Raw genomic sequence first — 10,992 nt, forward strand, 5'->3', positions numbered from 1 at the left:
TCCTACTGTTTATGTCGCATGCCTTTCTCCTATCCAACTGTTTAGTGTCCATCCTTTCTCCTATCCTTCACTGTTTAGTGTCATCCTTTCTCCTATCCTACTGTTTAGTGTCCATCCTTTCTCCATCCTACCTGTTTAGTGTCCATCCTTTCTCCTATCCTACTGTTTAGTGTCCATCCTTTCTCCTATCCTACTGTTTAGTGTCCATCCTTTCCTCCTATTCTAACTGTTTCCATCCTTTCTCCTATCCTACTGTTTAGTGTCCTCAGATGTCCTATGATCTGGTACTACCTAGCTGTCTGAATCAGGCTCTCTCTGTGTTGGATTGTTACCGTGGTGATTAGCTGCTTGTTACCGTGGTGATCCTCTGGCTGTATTCCTTTGTATTCTTCCAGGGTGAGACGCCGCTGGACCTGGCCAAGCAGAGGAAAAACGTGTGGATGGTCAACCATTTACAGGAGGCTCGGCAGGCCAAGGGTTACGACAGTCCTGGCTACCTGAAGAAGCTGAAGATGGACAAGGTAGAGATCAGGGAGGAGACTGACGCACTCACTCAGACACACACACATACACTTATTCGCGTAAGCATGCAAGGCTATGTGTAACTCCACCATTGTCCCACTCTGTCTCTAAAAAGCCTTCTGCCACCTGTCTTTCCGGCCAGCAATCCCAGACCCTAAAAAGAGCACCTTCAGGCCTAGTTGCTGCCCTGTTGTTGACGTGAGACAGACAGACCAAAGCTAACACTCTATTCAGACKTTCCCTGTCCTCTATGTCTTGAAGTAATTGCCCATCCAAGGTAGTGATTTCTTGGAGTCTGAGGAATKCAGCTGTTTGTCTGCACGGACAGACCTGAGGATTGTGTCAAGACCCTAATGAAAGGTGAATTTGCCCCTAGACGGTGAACTTGGGTCAGATCAGCATTTTCTCCACTAATAGTTAAGGTTGGGTTTGGGGGAATGGAAGCTGATCCTAGATCTGTACTTCACCCCAGAGCCCTACTCAGTCTCTCCAAGTCAAGTGATCTAACCACCCCTGCTCGTTGGGACAGGAAGAGCACATAGCACCAATTAGTTACGCTTATATCTTGTGTTTTTCAAAGTTTTGCTTCTTGACTTTGCATTTCTGTTGTCTTTCAAATTCATACGCTGTCGCACTGGATTGTGTAGGTTGTCAAGGTACATCTTTAGATGGCACTCCATAGAGAGGCCCCATTAGCTACTGTCACACTATGACACTAGTCACCCAGCCACGCTATGACGCTAGTCACCCAGCCACGCTATGACACTAGTCACCCAGCCACGCTATGACGCTAGTCACCCAGCCACGCTATGACGCTAGTCACCCAGCCACGCTATGACGCTAGTCACCCAGCCACGACTATGACGCTAGTCACCCAGCCACGCTATGACGCTAGTCACCCAGCCACGCTATGACGCTAGTCACCCAGCCCACGCTATGACGCTAGTCACCCAGCCGAGCTATGACGCTAGTCACCCAGACGAGCTATGACGCTAGTCACCCAGCCAGCTATGACGCTAGTCACCCAGCCGAGCTATGACGCTAGTCACCCAGCCGAACGCTATGACGCTTAGTCACCCAGCCACGCTATGACGCTAGTCACCCAGCCGAGCTATGACGCTAGTCACCCAGCCAGCTATGACGCTAGTCACCCAGCGAGCTATGACGCTAGTCACCCAGCCACGCTATGACGCTAGTCACCCAGCCACGCTATGACGCTAGTCACCCTAGCCCACGCGCTATGACGCTAGTCACCCAAGCCGAGCTATTGACGCTAGTCACCCAGCCGAGCTTATGACGCTAGTCACCAGCGCTATGACGCTATGACGCTAGTCACCCAGCCACCGCCGCTATGACGCTAGTCACCCAGCCGAGCTATGACGCTAGTCACCCAGCCGCAGCTATGACGCTAGTCACCCACTAGTTACCTGTTGTATTCGGCACGTGACAAATAAAATGAGATTTGACACTATCGTTTATGTAATAAGGTGACACAGTCTACAGTGCATCCCTGCCTTCCTGTTTAACCTCTCCTCCTCTCTTCCTCTCCTCCTTCCCTCCATCTCTGGTCCTCTCCCAGGAGTTCAGACAGAAGATCATGTTGGGGACCCCTTCCTGGTGATCTGCTGGTGGTGGGCTTCATCGCTGACCTGGACATCGACTCCTGGCTCCTCAAGGGCCTCATGTACTGTGGCGTGTGGTCACTGTGCAGTTCCTCTCCAAGTACGTCACACACACACACACACCTTTGACAGTATCTGTTGCTATCAATGTAGCCCTGTTGAGCTGTCAGCAGGTTAGGGCTGGGTTTATTTCTCTGTAAACCTGAGACATCTCAGCAGGTTAGGGCTGGGTTTATTTCTCTCTAAACCTGAGACAGCCAGCAGGTTAGGGTTTATTTCTCTCTAAACCTGAGACATCTCAGCAGGTTAGGACTGGGTTTATTTCTCTCTAAACCTGAGACACCAGCAGGTTAGGGTTTATTTCTCTCTAAACCTGAGTCATCTCAGCAGGTTAGGGCTGGGTTTATTTCTCTCTAAACCTGAGACATCCAGCAGGTTAGGACTGGGTTTATTTTCTCTCTAAACCTGAGACATCCAGCAGGTTAGGACTGGGTTTATTTCTCTCTAAACCGGATCATCTCAGCAGGTTAGGACTGGGTTTATTTCTCTAAAACCTGAGGGACTCCAGGCAGGTTAGGGGTGGTTTATTTCTCTGTAACCTGAGACATCCCAGCAGGTTAGACTGGGTTTTTTCTCTGTAAACCTGAGACTTCAGAGGTTAGGCTGGGTTTATTTCTCTCTAAACCTGGGAGACATCAGCAGGTTAAGGGGGCTGGGTTTTTTCTCTGTAAACCTGAAGACATCCTCCAGCAGGTTAGGGGCTGGTTTATTTTCTCTGTTAAACTGAGACATCCTTCAGCAGGGTTAGTGGTGGGTTTATTTCTTCTGTAACTGACAATTCCCAGCAGGTTTGGGCTCGTTATTTTCTCTGTAAACCTGAGACATCCCAGCAGGTAGGCTGGGTTTATTTCTCTCTAACCGAGCAGCAGCAGGTTAGGGCGGGTTTTATTTCTCTTTAAACCCTGAGACATAGCAGCAGGTTAGGACTGGGTTTATTTCTCTTGTAAACCTGAGACATACCCAGCAGGTTTAGGGCTGGTTTATTTCTCTGTAAACCCTTGAGACATCCCAGCAGGGTTAGGGCTGGTTTATTTCTCTCTAACCTGAAACACTCCCAGCAGGTTAGGGCTGGGTTTATTTCTCTCTAAACCACCATTGAGGACAGCAGGTTATTGGGCTGGGTTTAATTCTTCTAAACCTGAGACCAGCAGGTTAGGGTGTGGGTTTATTTCTGTAAACCTGAGAACATCCCGCAGGCTTAGGCCTTGGGTTTATTTCTCTCTAACCTAGAGACCATCCCAGCAGGTTAGGGCTGGGTTTATTTCTCTCAAACCTGAGACCCAGCAGGTTAGGGGTGGGTTTTATTTCTCTCTAAACCTGAGACATCCCAGCAGGTTAGGGCTGGTTTATTTCTCTGTAAACCTGAGACATCTCAGCAGGTTAGAACTGGGTTATTCTCTGTAAACCTGAGACACCCAGCAGGTTAGGGCTGGGTTTATTTCTCTGTAACCTGAGACATCCCAGCAGTTAGGGCTGGGTTTATTTCTCTGTAAACCTGAGACATCCCAGCAGGTTAGAGGGCTGGGTTTATTTCTCTGTAAACCTGAGACATCTCAGCAGGTTAGGGCTGGGTTTATTTCTCTGTAAACCTGAGACATCCAGCAGGTTAGGACTGGGTTTATTTCTCTATCTGGTTGACTTTGATATGTAGCTCTGAGGGTTTGTGGACTGTGAGATTTGATGTTTTTTACTGCTGCGTTCTAACATGATTGCCCCTCTCCTCTCTCTCTCTCTCTTCCCGCCTCCTCAGGTCTTTCTTTGACCACTCCATGCACAGCGCCCTGCCCCTGGGAATCTACCTGGCAACCAAGTTCTGGATGTACGTGACCTGGTTCTACTGGTTCTGGATTGGATATCCTTTAAATAAGAGTCTCCTGGTTTCATTCTCATTCCAACCATGATATTACAGTAAGCTGCTGTGCTGTTACAAGGCCTTTCGTTCACAGCGCCACCTGGCAAGACAGCTGTGGTGTGTCAATATTCACTTCCTAACAATCAATTGTTCATCAAGGAGGGAGGTGACTTCTGGGTAATGATGGGTTTTGACTGAGAGCAAGTGTATGAATATCTCCCCTGCAGCTATTGGTCGATTAGAGTGTCAGTCAAARTGCAGCCTATTCCAAACAGACAGATGGGCTTTCCCTTCTTCCATCTGGAACCCCTCTGGTCATGATTACCCACAGTGCACTGGAGTGTGAGGCCAGCTYAAGAGCATTGGCCTGCCTCTCAGTCTACAGTGCAGAGAGCATCATAACACCCTCGAGGGCTCTTTACTATTGTGTAAACTTCTGGCCCACTAGACAATGCAAATGTTTCAGTTGGCAGACTCATTATTTCTATATGCTACACACCATTGTGTTTGCGTCACAGTTTACATCTGAAGGAACTTGTGATGCAACCATACTGGTTGATTGTGACAAGAGGCCGGACAATTTCTGTAGTAACTTGGATCAAAAAGTCATATCATCCCCCCCCCGGATCCTTTTCAGAGGCTTGTGAAGTTACATTGCAGTCTAATTTCTCAGACATCTAGAACTATTCCCATATAGTTCACTTCCCCTGCAAACTGCACTGAATCACGGGCGGACGGTGAGAGGRGAGGGAAACTATTGTCCTGGGTGCTCTGGGTTGAGGAGGTTTCATGCATCCTGTATAAAGCCAGGCTCTTTGCATATGAATAGTCCAGTGTCCAGATAAGAGGTTGTATCACGGAACTCGGTGTGCTTTCAGCTCTGTGTGGATGCAGTCTTTAATGAATACTGTMTGTTAAGAACACTGTGTTGAGTGTGCAGCACAGCTGACTGGGTCAGACCCGATGAAGCGACTCGTGGGYTCAATGTGTTTCTGTAGCTCAAGATGGCTCCTCCAGTCGCTTTTTGGGAATGGAAAATTCCCTTACCGGGTCTGGAACTGCTAAATGCCCAATTMAAAGTCCGGAGGGTTGGTCTCTTATCTGCCTCATTTGACTGCTGAMYGGAGTGTTTCTTCAATCCATTTCATCTGCAMGATGTTGCTTGTTTCCTTGGATCTGCTGRTCTGCTCCCCGTCTACRTCTCGGTCAATCGCTTGTAACCTCTCCTGCTTTTTCAACAGGGGCTGTCTTGTTACTGGTTTCCCTCTGGTTAGAATTAGTCTTTCATGGGAACGTTGACCTGTGACAGTTCACATAAAAACCACCACTATGAGTGTAGGTGAAATRCACACCTGTGCACAGGTCCTCTCTTGTGTGACGCAGCTTTGAGAGTTAATAGTCAGGTTTTTCCAGTCTCACCTCTTGCCCAACAGCCAYTCTCCCATTGAGATGTCCTCTTCTATGCCTCTTATCTCTTTGTTGTAGGGCTGTTCTATCCAAAGAATATCTACGTCCACATAGTCACTGTAGCCTGTAACTCATCACATAGCCTGTACCTCATCGTGCAGCTCAGAACAGTAGACGGCTACAGCAAGGGATGACTGGATTCCTAAACGGAGGAGGGTGAAGTTGACGCTAGACGCTGATCTTGGGTCAGTTTAGCATTTTCCCCACTAATGGTTAYGATTGGGGGAGGGGAAGCTGATCCTAGATCTGTACCTCGGGCAAACTCCACCCCGGAGRGTTCACAAACTCAAGCAGTCCCCCACTCCATTCCAACTGTGCCTCTTTGGGAGGTGGATGTTATGTAACTGAGGTGGTAACCTTGCCTGAGATCCTGACAGACTCGCGTTAGCTCTCTGAGTTAATGCTTGCTGTAGCTCAGCCAGGCTGAACACCAGTCTTGGCTCCTGTCGCAGCTAGACCGAGTCCGTACCCTTTGGTCACATGTGCTCTCAATGTCTGAATGATTGTTGTGAATGGTTGAATCTTGATACAGCCGTTGCGGGAGTCTGTCGGTAGTTTGTGGCGACGTCTGGTGGTTGTGCGTAGTTTTGCGTGGTTGGTGCTAGTATTGTGTGGATGGTTGCGCCGGTCGTTTTTTGGTGTTGTACAGAGTGTTGTGGTGGTTTGTATCGTGAGTTTTGCGGATGTGTGCAGGTAGTCTTTTGTGTCGGCTGGCTTAGACGGTAAGTTTTCGTGGTTGTGCGTGAAAGTTTTGCCGGTGGTGTGCCCGGAGTAGTTTTCGCGTGAGCTTGTGCGGATGTGTTTTTGCGTGGTGTGCGTTGGATTTTGCTGTGTTAGTGCAGGTAGTCTTTGTGGTCGGCTGCTGCCGGTAGGTTTGTGGTGGTGTGCGGTAGTTTGTGGTGGTTGTCGGTAGTTTTTGTGGGTTGTGCGGTAGTTTTGTGGCGGTTGTGCGTAGTTTTGTGGTGGTGGCGGTAGTTTGTGTGCGTTGTGCGTAGTTTTGTGGCGGTTGCGGTTTGTGTGGTTGCGGTATTGTGGTGTGTGCGGTAGTTTGTGGCGGTTGTGCGGTGGTAGTTTTGTGGTGGTTGTGAGGCAGCCATGCGACGTCTCTGCAATAGTAATCAGTGGAGGCGGCTTGGCTTTTGTCTAGGCTCTGTGTCTGCATTGACTTCCAGGTGTGGGCTTGGTATCTCTGGCTCTGTCTCCGCCTGGTTCAAAGTCTGCTACTGCAGACTGGTTATCCTTCAGAACCTGCAGTTGAAATCAGATCAAGTGTTCATTGGCGGAGCCCAAACGGTTGTCTTTTCACCCCAGCACGCATTTTCTTCTACATGGGACTCAAGGAGAAACGCTTTTCTCCTTAAAGTAGTTACGTACTGGTCACCCACAAGTTTTATTGTTACTGAAATAGTAGGAGACTGGGGGAGGAGAGAGATAGAAGTCATTATTATAGGAGACTGGGGGAGAGAGGAGAGTAGAGTCTATTAGTAGGACTACGGGGGAGGGAGGAGAGAGTATAAGCTCTATTAAGTAGGAGACTGGGGGAGGAGGAGAGAGTAGAAGTTCTCATTAGTAGGAGACTGGGAGGAGGAGGAGAGAACCAGGGAGGAGAGAGAGAAGTTACTTAGTGAGGAGTGGGGGGAGGGGAACGAGAGGAGTAGTTATTATAGGAGAGGAGGTGCCGAGGCGGGGGAGAGAGGTAGAAGTCTCTATTTGTGAGAACGGAGAGGGGGAGAGTAGTAGTCGGTTACTAGTAGGAGTAGGGCTGGGAGAGGAGAGAGAGAAGTCTATTAGTAGGAGACTGAGAGGGGAGAGAGTAGAAGTTCATTATTAGTGAGACTGGGGGAGGGGAGAGAGTAGTAGTCTATTAGTAGGAGACCTGGGGAGGGGAGAGAGTAGAAGTCTCTATTTGTAGGGACTGGGGAGGGGAGAGGTAGTAGTCTATTAGTAGGAGACTGGGGGAGGGGAGAGAGTAGAAGTCTCTTTTGTAGGAGACTGGGGGAGGGGAGAGAGGTAGAAGTCCTCTATTAGGATACTGCGGGGAGGGGGAGAGAGTAGAAGTCAAGCATGAATCTGGTCATTGTTGTCTCTAGTGGCCTGACAGATGGATTCCCTCCACTGAGCTGGTCCTGTCGGATGGCGCTCGCCCTTTCTGCGACGCACCTTCCAGGTCTTCAGCCTCAGGCCTGAATGACTTGCGAGTCAGACGAGAGGCGTGAGACAAACGAGACGATTTCGGGAGTGCACCCGCGTGACGGCAGCCACACTGGGGTGAGTGAGAGTGTGTGCCCGACGGTACTTATGCGATTCACGATCTCACACCTCTGACATCTTGTCTAATCTATTCTTCCCACTATTATTGTCTCTTAAGAGCCATATCAGGAGCAATCTTGTGGGCATCACAGCTCTTCCCAGCCTACAAAGCACATACTAATCAATCCAGCATATTACGCTCTCTATAACATCATTACTATATATTATCTCCGTCAGAGAAAGCGTGATTAGCGATTCCTACTTGTGCGGGATCTACTCACATATTCACAACTCGAATCAGCTCAGTATAGTCTGTAGCTCTCTACTTACGAGATCCAGCGATGCTCGCTCTCTACTTGACCTACTCCTCTATTCTAGCTCTTCTCGTCCTGTGACCCTTATGTTTGTACGCCATCTTGCTTGTAATACCATCTTGTGTAAGATCCCCTTCTTCCTAAAGCCATTCTTGCATACAACGAACTACATAGCTGCTCACGGATGTTGAGAGCATAGACACAAGCAAGCTCAAGAGGAAACAATTGAGCATCGATCCATAGAGCAATATCTCCAGTGATGCACTGTAAGTAATACCAGCTCCGTTGCCGACGTATCCGGCCATTATTTAGTGAGGCAAAAGCGACTTCCAGCGATGGACTCCCAACGGTGATCACCCCTCGTTCCCTTGATCGGCGTTCTCACCTTTATATGGCAAATTGCGACTATGTTCCTCTTACACTACTATGGGGAATAATAGGGTTCCATTTGGGATGCAGCCCCACGTAGTTAATGTTGGAATGTTTTATCTTATGAAGTAGCTAGATAGACCTACAGAGGAAGAGCTAATTAAAGCAGTCCAGACTTTTGGTGATAATTAATACAGATCTATGACCTCATTCAGCCTTTAGAGACTGAAACGCTGTGGGATATGGCTGACAACCAATGGTACCATATTTCCTATGTAGGCTCTGGGGGGGCTCAGGGCTCTGGGGCATAGGGCTCTGGGGGGGGGGGGCATAGGGCTCCGAGTTTCCTTCCTGGAATCTAGTTGTTTGTCATGCGTGACTTCACTCACCCACCTATCAATTGAGGAAATCCTTCTTCATACTTACCAGCCCCGACAGATTGCTTCCTTTGCGTGTCCCCAACACCCCTCCCACCCCCCACACACCACAACAACACCATTAGATGGTCATACAGACTTGAAACAGCTCTTGTGGACACAATAATTAATGACGTCAAGCCAACTCCATAATCTAAAGTTGATTTAGTCAGTCAATCAGATATGTTTCTCTCATGTATGGAATCACATTCTAACTCCACACTGTGGGAGGTGTGTTCATGTGTGGTTAAAATGCACAGAGAAATGCCAGTAGACCTTGGCTGTAGGCATTTCCTCAATACAGGAATACATTCTATGCAAATACAATTCTGAAGTTGTAATTCCTAAGGAGGTTTATGGGATTCTTTTCATTTGTAGTTCCTAATTAAATGACTACAGGCCCTGTGAAGAGTAAACTTGGGTTCTAGATACAAGAGATTGTARGGATCAACATTGGCATTTTAGGGTTAAGCCTGACCACTCCCTTTGGTTAGACTCACTCCGTTGCTTCTGTTGTATTTCCTGTGCAAATGATGACGTGCGTCTGAGAGACTCGYGACTCTGGTTGGGTGAGAGTATGAGTCAAGCTTCCACTGAGCTGCTTTCCTCATTGGCTGGAGTGGGCGGAGGGCGAGTCTTTTTGCGTCCCTAATGGCACCCTTTTCCCTTTATAGTGCACTACTTTAGACCAGGGCCCATAGGACTCCTATAGGATCTGGTCGAAGTAGTGCACTACATAGAGAATAGGGTGCCATTTGGGACACGCCCTCTGTCTGGATGATGTCACTATGGCTAGTCAGAGCCAGCACAGTCGTCTAGGTCCAATGCAGACGTTTTTAACTTTGTTTAAAATCATTTCTGTGTAACAATTAAGTGCCTTACTGTGATTGATTGTTTTTCAAACAATATGTCAAAAAGAATAGATAGCGTCATAACAAATATTAATTTCTCAAGCAAGAATTTTGTTAGGACTGTCTGGGAGCAGTCTGAGTAGGGAAAACTGAAAACTAGCTGTTATTGGCAAAGAGGTGTGGAACTCTTTTTCTTATTGGTCTATTGCCCAAGTTACCACCTTTTGATGTTACCAGGCAGGTCAAAACGCCATCCCACCAAAGCAGGCTGAAGTTTCAGTCTTTTCAAACAGCCCTTACACTATAAGGGCATTATCATCATTTTCACAGTATTATTCAACCTCATAGTGTGGAAGTATATAAAACGCATTTTCTGTCTGACCTTGTCCAGACTCCTGACAGGATGTGAAACCAATATATCATTGTGTTATTTGGGTGAACTATCCCTTTAAGAGCTGTAGTCACCTTTCAGCCAATCAGCCGTCCTCCTTAACTCCTCTGTACATCTCCCGTTTGCCACCGTCCACCTGCCTTTCCTCCTGAACAGTGTCTGTTTGTTCTACAACTTCGGCAAGTCCTGGAAATCAGACCCCGGGATCATCAAAGCCTCAGAGGAGCAGAAGAAAAAGGTAAACGCTGGCACTACCCATGACGCTGGCACTACCCGTGACGCTGGCACTACCCGTGACGCTGGCACTACCCGTGACGCTGGCACTACCCATGACGCTGGCACTACCCATCATGCCGATACTACTACCCAACACACCACCATTTTGTTTTGAAATGGCAAGTAGAGTAGGGTGAGGTTGCCCATAGACACTGATCTTGGGTCAGTTTAACCTTTTTCCAACTGATGGTTAATGTTGGGGAAGCTGATCCTAGATCTGTACCTAAGGGAAACTTCACGAGTTGAGAATTTGATTAGAGAGCTAGGCACATTGCACCATATTTTTTTAACGAATCAAAAGTAGTACACTATATAGGGAATAGGATGCAATTTGTGACTCACAATGTTCAGCTAGAGGCATCCAATCTCTCTCCCCACAGCTCTGGGAGTCGTCTCTCTTTAGCACACACTGATGGACAATAGTAGGGTCTCCAGCTCTACTGACCCCAGCTCAATCCTCATTGTGTGGGTTTGATGAGAGGGCTAAAAATAGCCCCCATTGTTAGTGCTCTAATGTTAACCAGAGCCTGGTCCACTGGGCTGAGCATTGCCCCCATCGTTAGTGCTCTGTAGTGTTAACCAGAGCCTGGTCCACTGGGCTG

At 48.0% G+C, this 10,992-nt stretch overlaps 1 protein-coding gene across 1 annotated transcript in view; it reads left to right on the plus strand.

Annotated features, from left to right (window-relative positions):
- Positions 1–10,992, plus strand: part of zdhhc17 (zinc finger DHHC-type palmitoyltransferase 17) — a 51,478-nt gene that overhangs the window by 16,211 nt on the left and 24,275 nt on the right. Inside the window, 6 exon segments of the mRNA XM_070433884.1 lie at positions 345–521; positions 2,102–2,140; positions 2,142–2,220; positions 2,223–2,244; positions 3,955–4,055; positions 10,228–10,352. Of these exon segments, the coding sequence (XP_070289985.1) occupies positions 345–521; positions 2,102–2,140; positions 2,142–2,220; positions 2,223–2,244; positions 3,955–4,055; positions 10,228–10,352 (543 nt within the window).

The sequence above is a fragment of the Salvelinus sp. IW2-2015 genome, linkage group LG22 (assembly GCF_002910315.2).
Source record: "Salvelinus sp. IW2-2015 linkage group LG22, ASM291031v2, whole genome shotgun sequence".
NCBI lineage: Eukaryota > Metazoa > Chordata > Actinopteri > Salmoniformes > Salmonidae > Salvelinus > Salvelinus sp. IW2-2015.